General features: G+C 38.9%; 1 protein-coding gene across 1 annotated transcript in view; it reads left to right on the top strand.

Moving 5' to 3' along the window:
• The window catches only part of LOC111320000 (MAM and LDL-receptor class A domain-containing protein 1-like), a 52,297-nt gene that overhangs the window by 10,819 nt on the left and 20,400 nt on the right, over nt 1-21,078 (top strand). The window contains exons 4-31 of the mRNA XM_088756575.1: nt 1,630-1,740; nt 2,540-2,668; nt 3,506-3,765; nt 4,372-4,486; nt 5,731-5,853; nt 6,523-6,786; nt 7,097-7,183; nt 7,534-7,920; nt 8,150-8,569; nt 9,013-9,660; nt 10,375-10,767; nt 10,993-11,102; nt 11,326-11,614; nt 12,052-12,245; nt 12,836-13,011; nt 13,724-13,899; nt 14,015-14,095; nt 15,727-15,902; nt 16,065-16,137; nt 16,225-16,338; nt 16,721-16,974; nt 17,062-17,170; nt 17,613-17,834; nt 18,064-18,177; nt 18,527-18,607; nt 18,927-19,064; nt 20,072-20,322; nt 20,682-20,781. Coding sequence (XP_088612701.1) covers nt 1,630-1,740; nt 2,540-2,668; nt 3,506-3,765; nt 4,372-4,486; nt 5,731-5,853; nt 6,523-6,786; nt 7,097-7,183; nt 7,534-7,920; nt 8,150-8,569; nt 9,013-9,660; nt 10,375-10,767; nt 10,993-11,102; nt 11,326-11,614; nt 12,052-12,245; nt 12,836-13,011; nt 13,724-13,899; nt 14,015-14,095; nt 15,727-15,902; nt 16,065-16,137; nt 16,225-16,338; nt 16,721-16,974; nt 17,062-17,170; nt 17,613-17,834; nt 18,064-18,177; nt 18,527-18,607; nt 18,927-19,064; nt 20,072-20,322; nt 20,682-20,781 — 5,595 coding nt within the window. The remainder of the gene's footprint in view (nt 1-1,629; nt 1,741-2,539; nt 2,669-3,505; nt 3,766-4,371; nt 4,487-5,730; nt 5,854-6,522; nt 6,787-7,096; nt 7,184-7,533; nt 7,921-8,149; nt 8,570-9,012; nt 9,661-10,374; nt 10,768-10,992; nt 11,103-11,325; nt 11,615-12,051; nt 12,246-12,835; nt 13,012-13,723; nt 13,900-14,014; nt 14,096-15,726; nt 15,903-16,064; nt 16,138-16,224; nt 16,339-16,720; nt 16,975-17,061; nt 17,171-17,612; nt 17,835-18,063; nt 18,178-18,526; nt 18,608-18,926; nt 19,065-20,071; nt 20,323-20,681; nt 20,782-21,078) is intronic.

Below are 21,078 nucleotides of genomic sequence, written 5' to 3'. Positions count from 1 at the left end.
TGTTTTTTTTTTTTCCGGTATGCAATGGTCATTTTTTCCGCAAACCAAAGGTAGAGTGAAAATTCAAATTTTTTTATCGTGAATGGACTGAAAACGCCACCAGTATGAAATACTATGAACAATCTGTCTGAGTTTGGCTTTTTTTCAAATAATTACAAGCATAACATGGATGCTACATAATAGTTCTTTATCTAATGTGATTGGGAAATATTGGATACCTGCTAATTACTTTCCAACCACGCGAGAAACATCCGTTTAACTTGTTTCATTATAGTTGATGCTAAATAAAGGGACAACTAGAGCCCCAAAGTAAACTTAGATAACAGCCTGTGACGTCGGAGCGATGAAAGAAATCACTTTTTACTGCATTTTTAGCCAAAAAAGTATCATGAAATTGGCATAGCGTCAACAATATCACAACAAGTACACAGTCTAATGCCATTTGATGATCTAAAAGTCTAGAGTTCGTTCCATATTCTTAAAACACTTCCTTCTTAGAGTCATTCGACCCTAAGGAATGACGTAAAAATATGAGTTCATTGCTCGGCGACTTAATTTAACCATGTGAAGATTTCTTTTAAATATAGATAACAGCTTATTACGTTTAAAACTTTTAATTTCGTGTCGACCAATATTGACTTACTTATTGTTGCGAAATCCAATACGCAAGAAATATCTGACTGACCAGGTGCCCGTTTCTCGAAAGTCCCGGTAACTTAACGGGCCCGAAGCAATGTTTTAAAATCAAAATTTAAAGGATAGGGAAGCAGGTTCTGGCACCCAAAACAAGTCCTTTTTCTTTCTGTAGCTGATAGTTTTATTCCATCATTTTCAAAACTTTTGAAATCGCCATCTTAAAAGAAAATATAACAGCTTTACGGGTCCGTTAAGTTACCGGAACCTTCGAGAAACGGGCCCCTGGCCTACGTTCACTCCGACTACAAACAAACACATGACTTATGGCTTACCTCAAAAATAAGCCTACTGCTTGCTTCTTTATTTTTTTTTTTTTTTTCTTTTCATTTTGCACTTGAAGGTCATGAATGCTTCGTGACTTCTCTTCATTTTCCACTGAGTGCTTATAATACAGACCTGCAAAATTGTGGTTAGCTTGACTTTTATTCTTGTGATTCACAAACAGTCGACTCCTTTTCGGAATATTCTCGATTTGGACATCGAAATATTCTCAACTCTTGAAGTGCGATAAGATTCTCTACAAGATTAAAAATTTTGAAAGATTTCTCTCTCAAACTGATAATTGACCATTCGTGGCTAAAAGCAGGCTTTAAACGAACAAGTGCTTTTAGAAGCGTCTCGAACTTTTTTTATTTTAGGGTAAATAGGAGTGCATTCAGCTTGCGCATTTCCTCTAGAAGCTCCGGGGTTTTGTCGGTTTTATTGTGGAGGGGGACAGCAGGGGGGCGGAAGCCCGGGAGAACAGGGACGGGAGAGGGTGGGAAGTGGGAGAACAAGGACGGGAGAGCGCGGGAAGCGGGAGCAGAAATTTTAAGACATTCGTTTGTTGTTTATCACTGCTTATCGGGCATCCAGTCAAATATAAAATCATAATGATAATCGACTGAAAGGAAATTTTAAGTATTCTTATCATCGTTCTTCTCAACTTTCTAGACAGTGCGCAGCTCAAGATTACTATGGTCACGTTTCTCCAAGGATTCTCGCTATGGTTTTTGACGCATGTGCTTCTTGCAACAAATGGTGTCTCTTCGCAAAACCTCACAGGTAAATATCCCATTTGGGAATTAAAACAGTCTTGATATAGCAAATAAGTTGATAAGTTGTCTATGCCTTTCATTTTTACATCCAAGGTTATATTTGTTACAGCACTTTCGTTTTAGTTTTCTAGTTTGAATCTGTGCATTGTTAAATGCAGCTGCCTGCTCTTTGGAATGGTCGCATAAACGGTTTTTTCGCAAAATGCGTCCGAAAATGTTTTGGTTCCACTAAACCTATCATCCCAACGGCACTCCCGTAAAATGGATTTGGTGTTTGTGAACATTCCAATAATTTTAAGTGTTTTTTTTTTAACAGGTAGCGTCTTCAGGCATTGAAATTACAATGTATATACAGTCTTAACTGCCCTGCAGTATATCCCGTCTTTTGTTTGTCTCAAATTTTCGTAACCAAAACAATTCGTTCAAAAGGTGACATTGAACTTGTTATTAATATATGGAATCTGTTAAGAATAAGAAGACAACACCTCGAATATTATGGATTCTGTCTGTTGTTTTTATTGCATTTATCTACCCTTTTTTCATGGAATTTGACTTTTTTTTTTGGAGCGTACAAACCTTGTTTAAAAACTAGCCATTTCGTAACTCGTTGAAGATGTTACTCAAAATGAGCTCGTGAACATGATTACCAAAACACGTATGCTCGGTTGGTTTGGATGTTTTATCGCGACTTGAAAACCACTGACACGAGGATGTTGAACGACGAGCCCCTTATACACCAAGATAACTTGGTTAAAAGTGGTGTCATTCTAATAGAACTTAAATTTAGTCACCCTTTTTCTTTCTAGCAAACTGCTCCTTTGATCTCAAAACACTTTGTAACTGGCGGAATGAAGAGAGATGGAATAATTTTGATTGGCTACTCCGGCAGGGAGCTACCCCTAGTTTTAATACAGGACCAAGCAGCAACCACTCAGGTACGTAGAGAATGGTGACGCCCTAAAATCAGTTCTGTTAAGCTCAAGAAACACAAGAGAAACATGATGTCATCTGACATCCAAATCAAATGGTTGAAAAGCTGATGAGATAGTTGAGATGCAAAGCTGTAAATGTTTCTTTTCAAGTTAGAATTGGCGCTCGATTCCCGGTTTGATACACACGTATACGATAAACACCAAACCAACATAGGATCTTTTCTTTCTTTATCTTTTTCCTGTTCTTTGAGGCGTTCTTATATCGAAGCGGTCAGCTGAAATCATTACGTGAAGAAATTACCTAAGTAACGTGCGATCATAGCTTAAAGAATAATCTCAATTTGGAAAACGAGCACGTGGCAATTAAAAGAACAATGAGAAAAGTAAAAAAGTAGCGATAAGTTTCGCCTGAAGTCACAACTACTGGTTAACATAATCACAAAATAACTTGTTGCTTACCAAGGTTCCCCCGAACAACATTCTCCAAAGTTGACTCTGCCGACTTCCTTTTCAAATTATCCAAGTTTACCCGTCGAAAAAATGATTACTAACTTTACTGCTATTGGTTAAGCTTTGAATGGCAGGATGTGATGTTGCTAATTTAACTATTTATCCGCCTTCCATTTATTGTATTTACTGAGTAGGTAAAATAGTTTTTGCAAATTGAGCAACATCTAAACCGAATTCTACCATCTGCTCGCCGCTTAGAGTGACTTTTCTCCACTTTAAGTTTAAAGCTGAGGCAAGTGTTGCCGTTGTATATTAAATACAATAATGCTCTTAATTTTCTTTTTGCAGCTGCTTATCAATGCATGTAACTATTCGCACATATCTTTACAGGAAGTGGAGGTTACATCCACATCAGTGCGTCACATCCAGCAACACAAAATCAGTTCGCAGAGCTGCTGAGTCCTTTCATCTGGGGACCAAAATGTTTACACTTCTTTTATCACATGTATGGATTACACACAGGAAGACTTGATGTCTTAATGAAGGCTGCGGGAGAACTACATAATACCCTGATTTGGCAAAGGAAAGGAAACCAAGGAAACCAGTGGAGAAAGGCCGTTGTCGATATACCCTATGTGGGCGAGTTTCAGGTAAGATTATCTCCTGGATTCATTTGGGTAATCTACTCTGGTGGAATGAGTTTCTCGACAGAAACTATTTCCTCTGCAGGCTTACATTCCCAGCCTCCTCTTCCCTTGGCATCACTCGATGATCCTGGTAAGTTTATGACATCCATCCACAGAAACTAAGAAGAAAAAGCATCAACCAGAATTCGGCTGGGGTCAACCAACTGTTCCCATAATTTGGGCCGGGTTTACTCGTGATAGTCTAGTCAGGAAATTAAGTTAGATGTCAGAGCTACAGCTTCGAACTAAAAACGAATTAGAAGAAAATTAAGAAGAGTCCAAAGGAAATAGATGGGCAAACTGAAGAAATCTGCTCGGAATAAAAAATAGATATATCGTGCCAACGTTTTCATGTTTCTTTCAATTTTTACGAAAATGTTATGGGCTATAGAGGCGCAGAAATTTTCCTTATTCGTTGTTTGCGGGCGTTCTTGCAAAAACAAGTGTCCAGACAATTTGAAATGATAATAACACGAGATCAAATTTAATGTCAATACGCATAAATCGCAATAGTTTACGAGACCAAAAATGTTAAGAATAAATGAGAAATATCTGGCAACATTTTTGCAGGTAGTACTACGAGGAGTCGTTGGCCAGAGTTACCAAGGGGACATTGCAGTCGATGATGTGATATTGACGGATGGAATGTGTTTAAATCAAACCGAAACCTCAAGCGATCAGTTAGGTACATATCTGCTGAATAATTTGTTTTACAATAACTTGCACCACTGCTTAGTTGATTTCCTTGGTGGATTTCTTTGGTATCTTTCAACATTCACAATCGTTTTTCCATAATTCTCCGATTAAGACATTGTTCTCCATTTCACCCCCTTTAAAATCTTCGATTATGATTCGAGGTCGAACTCACCTCAAGATATATGCGTTATTAACCAAGCGTGAGGTCAAGATGGCTGGATATTTTTTCCATTTTTATTATTGGACCGAAACGAAGTCGACGTCCATAAAAATGCGAAAAAAGAACGAGGCTAATTTCCAGCCATCTTGACCGAGAACAAGCTTGGTTAATAAAGGATTTATTATACCGCTAAGACATTTCGCTTTAATAAGAATTAGGAATGACTCATTTATTTCGAGAGCCTGGAAAGAAAGCCAACTGTGTTTGTAGCGCAACAAACTCACGAGAGTCGTTTATGTTTTCTCCGTTTTGACTATCTTCTGCCACTTTTTGCGTTTCCATCGCCGAAATTGTCCAAGAATTACGAACGTAGTTCTAATTCTATTTTTTTTTTCATGCGCGAGATCAATGCAGGCAATCCCGAGCGGGCGAGATGGGCCCATCTTGCCCGCTCGGGTAGCCAATCAGAACACAGGATTCGTTTCATCTTGCCCACGGGCGCTGCGAGCGATATAATAAGATGAGTTATGACTCATCTGGATTTTTTTATTGAGTCTCGCTGTTCAATTTCTTTTCTTTTTTATTTTGTTTGTTTTTTTTTTTGTTTTTTACTCTCTTTTCCATTTTTTAGTGTTTACGTTGGGAAAATGTCTAAGGGAGCATTCATTATTTATGGGAGGGGGTGGGCTGGCAAGATTTTCTGTGAGACTAAACAAAATATCCTGACACTGCTCTATAAGAATAAAAAATGTCATCACCCTTCTAGTTGTAATTGCAAAAATAGCTAGCCCCCCTCCCCCCAAGGAATATCAAAAGCAGTTGGGTTAGGAAGTGAAAAAGTATCTTGTATGTCGGGTAGTAGAAACGTTCTACAAACTTAAACCCACATTTGTAGATAATATGTAACAACAAAAAGCTTTTGACCCCCTACATTATTCCCAAATTTTTCTAATGACCCCCCCATTATTATTGCCGGTCCTCCCCCCGCCATAAGTAATGAAGACTTCCTAGTACAAAACTGTACCACAATTGAATCAGCACCAATTCATATCTTTCTCTTCGTCGTCTTTTAGGAAATTGCAACTTTGATTCCCATTTATGCTTTTGGAAGCCGGATACAAAGACAACTTTTCAATGGTTAATTGGAATGTCCACTCCAAGCTTTGAAACTGGGCCAAGAGCTGATCATACATCAGGTAATGTTCTAAAAAGTGTTGAAAAAAAATAGATGCTTTCAAGTCTAATTTGCTTCTTCTGATTTTACTTTTGCCATATTGGAGAACCTAGTTTAAGATGAAATTATGTCTAAATCTGTTAAATAAAAGGCAAGTAAAAACAGCTGTCAAAAGGTATGCTATTTTGCTACTTAAACTGACTCAAATCAGGTCGCGTCGAGCAAAACCAAAGTTCACCAACGTTGTAATCCTGAGGCTGCTAGATAGCCCCTAAATCATCTTTTAAAAAAAGTATGCTCTTTTATAAAAATTTGAAAAATTCGAAAACGATGAAAGCAGATTTCAATTTTGAAGGAGAGCACAAATGGTATATAATGACATTTGAAGAGGTTCTAACTTGAAGAGAACATTGAAGATTTCCTGATGAAGAAATAAGGGTTTAGTGACAAGAAACAAACAGGGAATTTTATACCTATGAAACTTTATCATTTTAATCATCTCGATTAGCTCTATTTCATTATCGCGTTGAACAAACTGTGCTTGCTCTTCGCGTGATCCCATTTTTTTCGATTTTGAAACGTGAAGGTTTCACCAGAGAAAGAAGTAAGAAACTTAAACTGAAAGAACGATGCCATAAAACGGGTCACGATGTCATCAAATGCTTATTCATCATCTTATTTCCAAACATAGGATCTGGAAAGTTTATTTATATTGAGGCTTCGGCTCCTAGACGCCGTGGAGACACAGCAAGGCTCGAAAGTCCATGGTTGCAGGGACCACAATGCCTGACATTCTACTATCACATGTTTGGTTCCACCATGAGCTGTGTTGTTATCTACGTACAGAGCCATAAGGAAAACAGGATTAAACCGATTTGGCTTCAGTCTAAGGATCGAGGAGATCAATGGTTACGCGAGCAAATTAGTTTCAGCGAGACAGGACGGTATAAAGTAGGTTTATTGGAAGTTAAAGATGTTTTTATAATTTTACAACTACGCAACTAACTTTATTTAGATCTTGAACAATTCCCAACATTTTTGCCTTTAATTTAATAGGTACTTCTAAAGAATTTATTGAATTTAGATTGGCGTTGATGCTGTAAATCTTCCGCTCAGTCTGACCTGTTAAACATTTCTTTACCAAACATGGTAAAACATTTGTCTACTATGATTGTCTTCATTGGTGATGTACCCCGCAAGAGTGATAGTTTACAGAAGTGCTGGTAATGGGGCACGATTTTACCTCGATTATCTTCTTTAGGTAGTCATAGATGGTATCAGAGGCAGAGGGTTTTCTGGAGATGCAGCACTTGACGACCTCACCTTCCAAAGGGGAACTTGTTTCCAAAAAGGTACATCTCCCTACCATTTAAACAATGCATTGGGTTTGCGATTTCAGTTTCAAGTTGTACTTTACATTGTTAAGCGAATATGTCTTAAATGGTTTTAATTGAAATGACTAGCCCTCCTTAAAGACATATCTTTGTCCTTTTTCTAAAATAATTTTCTGCTTCTGGTCCCTTCAGCAATCTTAGGCTGACTTTCTTTATCTCCAACGAGGTGTATATCTCCGAAATATCAAAATATTTTAATCTCTTTAGTTTGTCCTTCCCTCTCTATTTTGTCTTTGCAATTAAACTTGTTCTCTACTTTTTACACAGTCTTGTATTATATTTTCTTATCTTACCCATTTCATTTCTAGAATCAAAAACCTTTTACGTTTCTTCGTACAAGGGCCAGACCTTTCGAATAGGTTTGCAGCCCTCCGACCACAGCCTTTACTCCGAGGAATTTCGATTCACTCTGGAGAGACCTCGGGGAAATCTGGAAGAGAAACCATATTTTATCTACCCTGCAGTGCTGAAAGAAAAAAGTTTCGTCACACCAAAGTTGGATGTTGTTAATTACACAAGCTTTCCGCTAGATGTTGTTGTCCTAAGCAGTGACGCGGAGAAAAACTCTCGAAAGATTTATATGATTGATAGAGGTCCGCATGGTCAGATGATGAGTCTTCATAATCACCGAAATGACAGTTGCTGTGGGAGAAAAACTGTATTCTCCTTTTATGCTCTTAATGTTTCTAAACCAGGTGAGAATGCAAAAGATGACACTCGCAAAGGGTTTTTTCTGCTCGAACGCCATAGACTGAAAAAACCTAACAGTGGTTGTAAAGCTCATTCATGAAGCCATCTTTTAGAGCAGATAAGGGAAAGGAACCTTTTCGATGAGCGATGGTGACATAAATAAGAAACCAATGTCTGATAATTGATGTCTTTCGGACTGTACCGTAGAAATGAAACTCAGGTCTTATTTTTTAGGCGATAATATAACCTTTGGATGTGAACCTGGCTGGTACAGAGCTGGTACTTCGTGCTTTCTGTTCTATTTAACATCAACCTTTAAGTGGAGTGACGCACGGAACGTTTGCCACCAATCCAACGCCGACCTTGCCGTTTTCAATGACGTGTCCACGATGGACGCCGTAGCCAATAGAATGAGAGAACTAAAATTTGACATCCACGGTGGAATTTATCTTGGATTGACCAGTCAATTCAAGTGGGTCTGGATAGATGGCCAGGTGGTCACGAATAATCTGTGGGGGCCGAGAGAACCGAGTGGAGATGGAAAGTGTGGGTCTTTCCTAAATGCGATAAGATCGTCTTCAAACTGGGTTGGATGGCGATGGAACGATCTACCGTGCAATAGTTTGAAAGGGTACATCTGTGAACAGCCACTTGGTATGATGACCAGCGATACGTTTTAAAATTCAAAATCTATCCAATAAAAAGTATCTCAGTTCCCCAAATAAAAACGTCTTTATGGTAATAATTTTTGGTTAATTCCAGAGTAACACTTTGAAATGTTCAATGTTTAATTCCATTTTGATACAGAGTTTGAGTCCTCTTCGCGTTGATTTCGAGTATGGTACTCCATTCTGAGATAATGCTCAAGAGCCTCAGGTTGTACAAGTTGCTGAGATATCTGCCCTTGAATAAGAAATTAGACATTAGCAAGAAATACGAACATGTAGACAGAGTGAGTTCTAAGGTAGAGCATCCGTACCTTACCTGATTGCTCTGTTTCCAAAATGTTTTACCGACTATACTAGACGTATTAAATACCATTATCCTTTGACAATCATGAGAAAAAATTTTAATAATCGTTATTTTTTTTCTTTTAGATGTTCCTATGCCAGTGGCATTTTTTACTCTGAGGGGTGCAAATGGAACGGTGGACTTGAGTCCAAACGGAGCCACTGAAGCTAAGTCTAATAAAATTACGTTTGCGCCTGGTCCTTGGAAAAATCTAAATGGCTCCTTCTTCTTCAGTGGTATAAATGACAGTTTTGTGCACCTTGGAAATAACGGAGAACTTGACACAAGGTTCTCTACTAGTATTTTTGCTTGGGTGTATCTTCAAAACTCCACTGGGTATATTTACAAATATGAAACAGTTAATGGATTTTCCACTTCCTCGCTGATGGTGGTTCATCAATCACTTGGTGTTCAAGTGACATACATGGATAGGAAAACTTCAAAGGAATATATTCTCTACAAGAAAAACATTTTGAACTCAGACATATGGAACTTTATTGGAACAACATACGATTACCACACAGGGATTGCAACTATTTTTGTCAATAATAGCGTAGTCACCCAAAAAGTTCTCAAAGTAAAAATGGAACTAGGTACTGCTTCAGAAGTGCTGATTGGAGGTTCGACCAGATCGAATAAGTTCTTTCGTGGCAGGATATCCTGTTTACAGGTGTACGATCAGGCATTATCTGTGGACCAAATAATCAAAGTCAAGTCAAGGTGTAATCAAACTGGTGAGTTGTTGAATACTTCTACACACAAATCAATGAGTAATGGCATTTAAAACGTTTCTATTGCTTAAAATGCTAAAAAGCCCCAATCTTTCTGCTGAATATACCTACATGCCTCGAATGCAAATATATCCTTAAAAACTAAAACTGCTGAAAAACCTTCAAAAGTACTGATTTATAGGTCTTTAAAGAGACCTTTCGCTGACCAAAGGGTTTACTCTGTATAAATAACAATTACTAACTAGAGGACTTTATAGAGCCTTGATACAGTCGAACCTCGATTATCCGGACTCGTCGGGATCTCGGTAAATAGTCCGGATAATCGAGAGTCCGGATAATCGAAAATATGAATATTAATGAGATAGAAATGTAAACAAAAGGTATGCAGCAAAGAAAACATCATTTTAATTGAGATATCTACACAGCCTGTATGTATTTACAAATAACGCATCCGAATATTTCTTTGTCTCGTCGCACTTGCGAATTTTGAAAAGCGCACAGGATAATACGCTGTTTCAACAGTCTTTTGAAAGGATTATTGGCCTTTTTGCAACTCTGAGTTTTCAAGATCACAACTAACTAATATTCATGAAAATAACTGGGAACAGAGAAAAAAGTCCGGATAATCGAATAGTCCAGATAATCGAGGTTCGACTGTATATGCAAATGTATTGAAAGTCTCATATTAAAAATCCTTTCCTTAACTTTTTGTCACAGCACAATTCGAATGTGGTCCAAATTTCTTCCATCTCCATGGCGGTTGTTTCTTTATTCACACCCAGAGCGCACTTTCATGGAAAGACGCTCAAATAGACTGCAGTCGAAAAGGTGGTACACTAGCCAAAGTATCTCGGGAAGGCTTGAGATCTGCCATATCTAACAAGCTGGAAGGAATGAGGCCAAAGCCGTACAGCTTATACATTGGTTTTTCGGCGCGAGACGACTGGGTTTGGATCGATGGCAACCCGTTGAACGCTTCCTTTTGGACGCATGGATATCCTTCTGGTTACCATGGAGACCAGAGTTGTGCAGTTCTCTCAGCTAATTCGCCAAGAATCAAGAATGAAGACTGCAAAACGTACAAGAATGCTCTGTGCTCCAAACGTGCTGGTACGTCCCAAAGTCTATACTTCCTGTGAGATGGTTTGGCATGCAATAGCCAATTAGGTTGTTATCAACAAACTGTTATTGTAAGACATAAAAAAACCTCATTTAAACCGATTTCTGATACGACCTAAGACTTTAAAAAAAAATTCTTACTCTTCAAGAAGTAATTTTCTTAAAATTAACTGGTATCAACGGATTCTTTAGTTCACCATTTTTTTTCTCTCTCAGAAAATTCCTTATCACGTCAAAATTCGCTCCAACGATCGAGTGTTCTGCTACCAAATTATCCTTTTCTGGCGATTGACGGATCCTTTTCCACATGTTTTAGGTCAAAGAAGGTAAGAGATAATGTAATAGGAGAGATATCACATGACCTATATTATAAACATCGCTAGTTCGTTTATCAAAGTAAATGAAATGATCAGAATCTTTGATTGATGGTGACTCAGACAATCGTCTGTCCGTCCTTGTGATGGTTGTTTGTTTGTTTTTTGAATATTTGACTTGTTTGTCGTTCTTCTCATTATTTCATTGCTTTTCTCTTGCCCTCATTTCGAATAGGAGTCCAACCCTTGGTGGCAGGTGACCCTTGAAAAGCCTCTCTTCGTTGAATCTGTTGAGATCACCGAAAACCTCGACTGCTGTCCACGAGATAATGGAATTCTTAGCATCGGCGTATCCACTGATAAAACCAGTTTACATCCATCTTGTACAAATTCCGTGTCCTATGGAAAGCCGCGACATTACAAAGTACGCTGTTCTCCACCAGCGCGTGGACGTTACGTGACATTCAAGTTGATTGGTAGCAATGTCACGCTAGTTCTTTGCCAGGTTGTGATTCGCACAATTGGTAAGTTTCACCAGTTGCACCTAATTTTAAAAATGATTAAAGTAAAGTGTGCACACAACTATGGTATCCATGGCCTTTGAAGTGTGTCTGCGAGGCTTCCTCTTCCAAAGAAACCGTAAGGAGAAAGGTCTCTGACGCAGGTTTGTTTTATAATTGCCACATCGTTTGGTCACAAGATAATGGAACGAGATTTATGATGTCTTGCCTTGCTTGTTACTGTTAACATAGCAAATTTCAGAACAGTTATCCAGATGAATATACACATATACTCATAATATTGAACAACGAACGATTGCAAAGCTTCAGGGATGATTTGATAACTCTATCGTCCAAAAACTTATAACTTCTTGTACACATCATGCATTTCAAATGACATTTTTGTTCCTATGGGATGTGCATCTTCGTTCATTTGGCTTCCATCTATCTGCTTTTTGTAGAGTTCACCAGCGAAATCCACGGAGTTTGGCGTGATACATGGTACAACGTTAACTACGACACTCTAAGGGAACCACCTATGCGCGATGATCCTGCTTTCGGACGTACACCACAAAGCCAAATAACTCTTCGAGATTTCGATGCACCGGTAAATGTGGCAGAAAATTACATTCAACGTTTGACTGGTTACTTACAGGTAATTTTTTCACTACAACTGTGAATACAAGTCACCTCTACAAACAAAAACAGATTTTTCTGTGTAGTTAATGACTGCCTCACCCTTAAGCTTTCGTGAAAACGTCATCTACCAAAATCGTACAACAGAAAAATCTGAGGTAGGGTTTCATTATTTGAACGAATACAGAAGTCGAAAAATAGCATTTTCTTTTTCAGAACTTCCATCCATGCAATTACAAAATCTCGTGACCTTGAATGGGTGGAAAAGCAGAGAGACAAAAAAATATTATGGGTATATCAACAAAGTTGAAATGGTAAATTGGCCACCGTAACGATTTCAAAAGCTGACGTTTCGAGCGTTAGCCCGGCCTTCGCTCCGACGAAGGGCTAACACTCGAAACGTCAGCTTTTGTAATCGTTACGGTGGCCAATTTACCATTTCGACTTTGTTGATATATCCAAATTATTTCGTTACCCCCACCAACGCAGCCCCAAACAGTTTCTTTCGAAACTATCAGCCTTTAGACAACAAAATAGTTTCTCTGAAAAGAAGTACCGAAAATACAATCTCGTGTAGCCTTAGGTCGTTTTTCTTCCTTCCTTCTACAGGTTCCTGAGAGTGGTAATTACACATTTTACGTGGCATGCGATGATTTATGTGAACTATGGATGGACCATGTTACTGAGGAAGGCATTGAAACTGTTGATAAGAAGTCAGAAAAGACTGTGTCTAGGCAACTAATCATCACCGTTAAAAGATGGACTTACCATCAACAATGGGACAAGTAAGACACGCAAAAGAATAATAGACACGATTAGGGTCGCTTGAAACTTGGATGTGCATCATAGTACGTTCAAAGATATTCGGGAAAACTTTTTTCGACCAATTCTTACGCACCCTAAATTCCGGATCTAGGTCAGAACCTTTGTGCGATCTTCAAGCTGTGGTCTTTACTACGAAACTTTTTTTGAAAGTACACAAAGTAAACCTTTCCAAATAGAAGGTAACTAACCAAGGAGAGGGTGGAAGTAAGTAAGTAAGTAATTTTATTTAACCACATATCGCATATAAGCGATAGCTCGTTTAAATGCAAATGTGGAAACCCACCCATCCCACCCCAGGGAAGGACATCCATCACGCAGTAATCTCATGCGTGGGAAATTAACGTCTCCTACCCCTAACCCTGCAGGATACGGGACCTCTATTTATTCGTCCCTATCCGAGAAGACTAGAATATCTAACCATTTCTTGATGTTCAATAAAGGTAGCATATTCTTCTCAATTATTTAAAGACCTTGAGTGTTGGTCCGGCCGGGGCTCGAACGCTCGACCTTCCGCACAACAGTCCAGCGCTTAGTAGCCTTACTCCTGTTCGTTTCATATACAGAGAAAACAGCCACAGGCTTTTAGGTATACACCTCAAGGTTTCTAGGTGTTCTTCTTTTTAGATCAGTTACGCTGTTTTTTTTTGTTTTGTTTTGTTTTGTTTATTTAAGATACAAAGCCCAGCAAACATCACAACCAATATTTTTGGACAAATGCCGCATTTACCAAATGGAAATCTTTATGAGAGAAATGGGAGGCAGAGACCACGTATCTTTGGGTATGCGTAGACCAAATGGTGAATATGAAAGGCCTATTCCAAGAAAAAGACTATTTTGGACTAAACCAGGTATGGCGTGCGCTTCTGTTGTTAGATGTAACAGCTGTCATGGCCGGGAAGCAAGAATCATTCAGAACTGCACTGTACTGATTATTAAAGCTGCTTCTTCGTTCAATTCTGATAGGGACACGTAAACTAGAAGTGACACTTGAAAATCACGAATCATCCATACTTGGTTTCGTTGGTAAGGAATTGCGCATTTCAGGTGAGTTGATCAGGTCTTGCATGTTAATAGTGGTGATTCATGCACTTCTAAATTACCAGGAATAATTAAGCATTACTATCAAAAATCACCTACCTCTCAACGAGTCTTTCAGCTTCTCTTTTACAGTTTTAAAAACTGTGACAGTATTATCGTCGTTTTTAACATTTGCTAGCATTACAATCATCATCATTAAGATCAATAACTTGTGTTATTATTAGTATTGCTATTTTAGGGAGAGTGTATTCTATCTTTGTGTCGACGTTTCCGTTTCCGTTTACAACCACTATCCAAAATGAGGCTTAAAGGCATGGGTCGCACTTAGAAAAGTTTGGTGTAAATGTGGTCACTTTGGTGTAAAAATCTGTAATCGGGGCACATTTCCTAATGCGACCCTAACTTTTCCGGTTCGCAAAAACTTTGAAAACCGGCCAAAACATCAAAGACGCCGTAGTGCTTGGGTGGGGCAGGCAGATTTCGGAAAACTCGGGCTAAACATTAGCTATCACAGCGGTAACTGTCATCGCTTGTCAGTAACAGCAAACAGATAATATGCAATAAAATTAACAGCGCGCGAGATCTGCTTCAGTTCGCGCTCTTTCTTTATCATGGACGGACGTGGATTTTATTATTACAATTTTATCACAGTTCCCGGTTTATTTCGGTGGCAACGCAGAGTATTCACAATATGTGTACCCTCAAGGCCAAAGTTGTGGTCCTGAAGGGGCAACTATTGGAATTATTGAGAGCCCTTCGCAGAATTCCGCTTCATCATCGTCTCCGGCGCTCGTCTGACTAGCGGACCAATTTCATAGCGGCAGTCAAAACAGTTAAACAGGTGTTAACCCATCTTTCATTGATCATACGAAAGACAAAAAAGGTGCTCGTGATTTAACTGAATAAGAAGAATAAGGATCAACGTGATCGTTATTAACAATGCTTCAACGGGACGCATTTTTTTAACGTTTGTTTTCCTTTTTCAGCTCACTGCTCTTTCCTGTGGATAAACGTGTGTCTGGTTTACCAAAGTGTCATCGCTGACATATTTTTTCATCTAGAGCGACCCTGATAGTTGAAACCAGAAGTTTGCTTTCCGGTTGTGGTTTCAAATTTTCTGTGTTTTTTTCGCCGGCAAAGTTGAAAACTTTGCCCAAGTGCGACCCATACCTTAATTGTAAAAAAGTGAACCCTGGTAGTCGATGGAAATGAGTCTGACACTATTTCATCCAATTCAGTGGAGAAAAAAAAACACAAATAACGTGGTACCCTAATAGACGTCAAACCTAACATACAAACATCGCTACTTTCATTTTGAATAGGATTTTTCCAGTTCTGTTGTGATGGTTTGTTTTGTCCAAACTGCCCGTTACAACTAAACATCTCAACGCTAGGAGAAAACAAAATGGTGCACCAGACAGTGAGGCTGTCATGTGTAAACTCGGAAGTACTATCTATGAAACTATTATCCAAAAAGAGGCTTAAGTTTTGAAAAGTGAACTTTGTTAATTGACGAGAATGAGTCTGACACCATTTCATCCGACTCGATGGAGAAAAAAAACACAAATAACATGGTACTCTAATAATATGGTGCGTCAAACCTAGCGTACAAACGTCACTACTTTCATTTCAAATAGGATTCTTCCAGTTCTGTTGTCATGGTTTGTATTGCCCAGACTGCCCGCTACAACTGAATATCTCAACGCTAGGACAATACATAACAGTGAACCCAGCAGTGAACCTCTCTTGTGTAAACACATCCTTCACGGCTGTTTTTGACACAGTCAAACAGCCAGGAAATTTTACAGTGAAGGTCAGTATATAGGCGTTATTGACAAAGCGTGAGGTCAAGATGGCTCATCCTTGAAATTTAGAGGAATAGATGTACTGACTGTGTACAACCAAAGGAAGGGTCCTTATACAAACCATATTATTCATTGTACTATTCCCCTAACATTTCTGCATATCAATACAGGTTTCCTCTTCGTTTGCAAGTAATCTGGAGAGTATTGTCGATCAGAGGGTGTTAGGTCATCTCCATCTTCAAGGTGAATTCCTTTCTCGTGCAATTTTTAACATGTCTTCTGATTTAAAAAAAATAATAATATTGATAACTTCATTTATTTACTTCCTAGCCGTGGTGTTAACAGAGTGTTATTTCCAATCTTATTGTCATGGATGGACACACCCTGATGGCATGCCCAACAAGTGGAACTTAGCCAGTGCTAAACCCTTTGTTAACTTTCCAGGTTAGTTGTAAGGAGAGAGGGAAATCTCAGAGCTATACATAGGTACTGATTCATGATCACGTAGTTTGACAGGAGCGTCAAATTTGGCAAAAATGCACAAATCTGAAGAATATTGAAGGCACAAATCTTTTCCGTTGCTAGATACTCCATGTGTCTGTCTTTCGTGCCCCATGAGTATGAGTCGTGGCAGGAAAGGTGATAGGCTCTGGCTGCTGTGCTATTCCAGCCGCCTTGAAAATCAGTTTTGTTTCTTCAAAACTCTCCTGGCGAGACAATGAACATTTACACGTTCCAGGCACACTTTCCCGGGTCCTTTCAGCTTTGGCTCACTGAAAACGCGATGTGTTACTGCAACTGTACAAGATTCCTTTTTACAATATAGGTAGCTTTGCTTTTATTGATGGCCCTTACAAAGCACAATTGGACAGTCCTTTGTTGCTAGAGCAACCGTTCCATAGATCCGTGAGCCTGTGTCTGCGTTTCAATTACCTCATGCCTGCTAAGTCGAAGCCGACCCTCGAGGTTTATCTACGGGAGACAAATAAAGAGGATCTGTTAATATGGAATTTGACTGGAAACCACGGTAAAAGATGGTCAGCGGCTCAGGTTGCTTGGCATGGAGCCAAAGGAATTCAGGTTAGAACTGAGAAATGGGGACGAAATGAACTCACGTCACCACATTTAATCAAAGCTTGATATTTCTTATGGGATTTATTCTTTTAGATAATTTTTAAAGGAGAAGGCGTTCTTGAAGACGAAATTAACGTTGCATTTGATGATGTCACTATAACTACTGAGAATTGTTCACTACGACCCTACTTTGCCCAACCAGGTGATTATGTTTTCATTAAAAGTAAAAGATGGCTTCAAAATAAATTAAGAACATTGTTTTTCATTATGAATTCGTGAAGTACTTTCTGTTATTTATCTTTGTTACCTGTATTTTTACAAGCCGATGAAGTAAATGGCATTCAGTGCCCAGACGTTTGAAAGAAATAACAGCTAATTAAATATTTGATTATTCTATGTGCATCTGTTTTGGATGATTCATGGTAGAAAAATAGCTTTAGCTTCAAGCTAATGACCGCAGCTACACAATCTTAGACCTTACGGAAAGACATCCAGCTGAAAGTTTACCACTAAAATGGCTGATGTATGTTGAAACTTTAGATCAACTTCTGTGCTTACGTTCAGTTTCTTTTAACAAACATTCCACTTGCTCATCAAATCCCCTTTGTTCCATCGGTGATTCTTAAATTTTCCGGTTGTGTTAGGTTTCAAATGTAGCGAAGATCAGTTTACCTGTGAGAACGGCGAATGTATCAAGAGGAATTTGTTGTGCGATGGCGACTTTGCCTGCAAGGATCATTCAGATGAAGAGAATTGTGAGTGTCCTTCCAGTATGTTCGCCTGTAAAGGAGGAAAGTGTCTCCCAGCAACGGCTTTGTGCGACGGTAACGAGGATTGCTCTGGCGGAGATGATGAAAGCAACTGTCGTGAGTTGACTGTTTGTATTTAGTCAAATGATCATGAAGCAGAAGATATCCCTATGGTCTAGAAAATGTAGACTGCTAGGGACCCTAGACTATTAGTGAAACAGCAGTTTCCCGGACTATTACGCTCAAGCGGGTCAATTAGACAGTTGATTCCCACTGAAATAGCAATTTTCCAGATTCTCGTCGTTTGGTAGTTACTAAATGCACCGATGATAATTTTTTTTGGCAGAGAATCCATGTCCCTCTAGTCATCAGTGCCTTGATGGATCGTGCATTCCCTGGTCAGACACTTGTGGTCAAACACCCTTCTGCAAGGATAGAACTAACACACCATCTATATGCGGTAAGCAAGATGAGGATGTGAAGTAAGCATAAAGAAACGGTTAGCAGCTGGGTAACCATGTCTGCTAGAAAAAGTAAGGCTCTGCATGTTGTTTGCTTGTCTTGAAGAGAATGAAAAATCGTAGTAAGGGTTCTCCGCACGTTTTGCAGGATTTCCTATATCTAGATTCCCAAGGGGTTTCCCTTATCAGAAGAGATTTATATGTAATTTCAGATAGATTTCCTTATGAAGGGAGCCAGTCATTAGTGGTGACCCTCTTAATTGTGTAATTAAGTTAAACAAAAGTTTGCAAGTCAGACTTTTACGTAGCAGTGGTTTTCACGTAGCGTTTCATCTTTCTGGTTTCCAGTATCTGCCAGGTGCAATCTTAATGATTTAGCGTGTACCTCCAAAGATTCCACTGGACAAAATAGATGCAGATCTTTCAGAGGTAGAACGATTTCAGTGTTTCTTCTATACTAATTTTCTGTTGGTTAATTTGCAGACCTAGTCAGCTATTCTAATCAGACGTCTCTTTTTTTTACTAACTCATAGAATAATAACTCAAAACAACTGCTTTTTAAACAAAGTAAATGTCCCAACATGCACAAAGTGTCAAATTTTCTCAATAACTTGTTTGTTTCATTTTTCCATTCTTCTGAATCACCTGGCATTTCTATAGCTATGATAATTTTTCTATGATTGTGTTTATTTGCCTGTTTGTTTTCTTTCCTGTTTTTAAGTGAATAAGTTTCTATTGGTCCTTTTAGGTAACTGTAACTTTCAAACGAGCCTTTGTGGACTAAACCCTGACAAGAATGCCACTTTCCAGTGGACCGTGGACTCTGGTCAGACGCGAACAGAAGGAACTGGGCCGAATTACGATCACACTTTGTTCAGCAAGGATGGTAAGGCAGCCTTTGCACAGAAATCACTTCAGTGAGGAAAGAACCAACAATGGGCTAAGCAGAAATAAAGGCTCCAAATGAATTCAATTCTATCAAAAAATGAACAAAGGTTATGACTGAACAAACCAATTTTAAAGTAATCTAGGACTACAATACTTTTGCTGATATCGTTCTGTGACTGGTCACGAAAACTCGCGCCACCTTATTAACCAATGAGATGCATAACTAAAACCACACACGATTTGTTACCTGCGCTTAAGGCAGCATGCTTGTCTCACCTCGAATTCTCATTAGAACTTAAGGGTATTTTCCTTTGTTTTAATTGGCTTTTGAAATCCCTTTGGGTTTGGTTTTACGACACTTAACCGAAGAGCGCCCTAAAACCCAGCCACCTCATCAGGGTCAGAATTTGGATCAAAAAGGCAAAACAAAAAAATAGACGCGCGAAGTCTTTTTGCAGGTTCTTATATCTATATTGAAGCTTCTCGAAGAAACTTTGGAGACGAGGCGAGATTGCTAAGCGACTGGATGGAACCTAACGAGACAGTCTGCGTTAAGTTCTGGTATCACATGCACGGGTCGCACATCGGTAATCTGAGTATTTACCTTAAAACTAAAATGCTTTTGCTGATATCACTCCGTGACTGGTCTCAAAAGCACATCGGTAATCTGAGTATTTACCTTAAAACTACAATGCTTTTGCTGATATCACTCTGTGACTGGTCTCAAAAACTCGTGCCACCCTATTAACTAAAGAGTTGCTAACTGAAAAACACACACGATTTGGTTAGCTGTGCGTAAGGGAGCTTGCTTGTCTCACCTCGATTTCACATTAGAACTTAAGGGTATTTTCTTTTGCTTTAATTGGCTGCTGAAATCCCCTTCGGTTTGATTTAACGACACTTAATTGGAGAGCGCTCTAAAACCCAGCCATTTCGTTCATTAGGGTCAGAATTTGGATCACGAAATGGGCAAAAAAAAAATAGACGCGCGATGTCTTTTTGCAGGTTCTTATATCTATATTGAAGCTTCTCAAAGAAACTCTGGAGACGAGGCGAGATTGCTAAGCGACTGGATGGAACCTAATGAGACAGTCTGCGTTAAGTTCTGGTATCACATGCACGGGTCGCACATCGGTAATCTGAGTATTTACCTTAAAACTAACCAATCAGAAACGCTTGTTTGGATGGTGTCGGGAGATCAGGGAAATCGTTGGCGATATGGTCAGACGGCTCTGAATAGCACCCGTTGGTATAAGGTAAGTATCCAATTTTCCAGTAGACTTGAATCTATATAATTGATTTACATGATTCAGTCATACAAGAAGACGATGAAATGATCTAAAAATGCGTAATCCACAGTGCACTCTCTTTCAGAAGCTGCTGGCCGAACGAAAGTCACGCTCTTTCAATGTAGATGTTTTAAATTTGAGCTCCTTTTTAGAATGGTCTGTTTTACAAGGGCCTTTAAAAGAGTGCATTGTATCTTCATTTACTTAATCACATATTTTCTAAAAGTACAAGGTTTAAAATCTGACGCATTTCACAAAGTATTGCAAAATACGCATTTAAGCATTGTAGAGGTCAATTTTTTTTATATCAAGATTGCTATTTTCAGTTTGTACTAGAAGGAACAGTTGGTACTGGAAGTAAAGGTGATATTGCAGTGGATGATTTCACGCTATTGGACGGAACATGTGAGAAAATCTTCAAACAAAGTAAGCATATTTAATTTTAATTAATAAAGGCTGATAGTTTCTAAAGAAACTGTTTGGGGCTGCGTCGGTGGGGGTAACGAAATAATTTGGATATAACAACAAAGTTGAAATGGTGAATTGGCCACCGTAACGATTTCAAAAGCTGACGTTTCGAGCGTTAGCCCTTTCGTCGGAGCTTAAGGTGATTGAAAGTGATCCAAAGAGAAAGAAAGGCTTCAAGACAAGTTAACAGGATTTACCACGATTTCTCTCTGTTTTCCCGTCCATTATCGTCAGTATTAGGACCAAAAAGAAGCA

Source organism: Stylophora pistillata, chromosome 4 (genome assembly GCF_964205215.1).
Source record: "Stylophora pistillata chromosome 4, jaStyPist1.2, whole genome shotgun sequence".
Taxonomy (NCBI): Eukaryota; Metazoa; Cnidaria; class Anthozoa; order Scleractinia; family Pocilloporidae; genus Stylophora; species Stylophora pistillata.
This window is presented reverse-complemented; position numbering and strand designations above follow the sequence as displayed.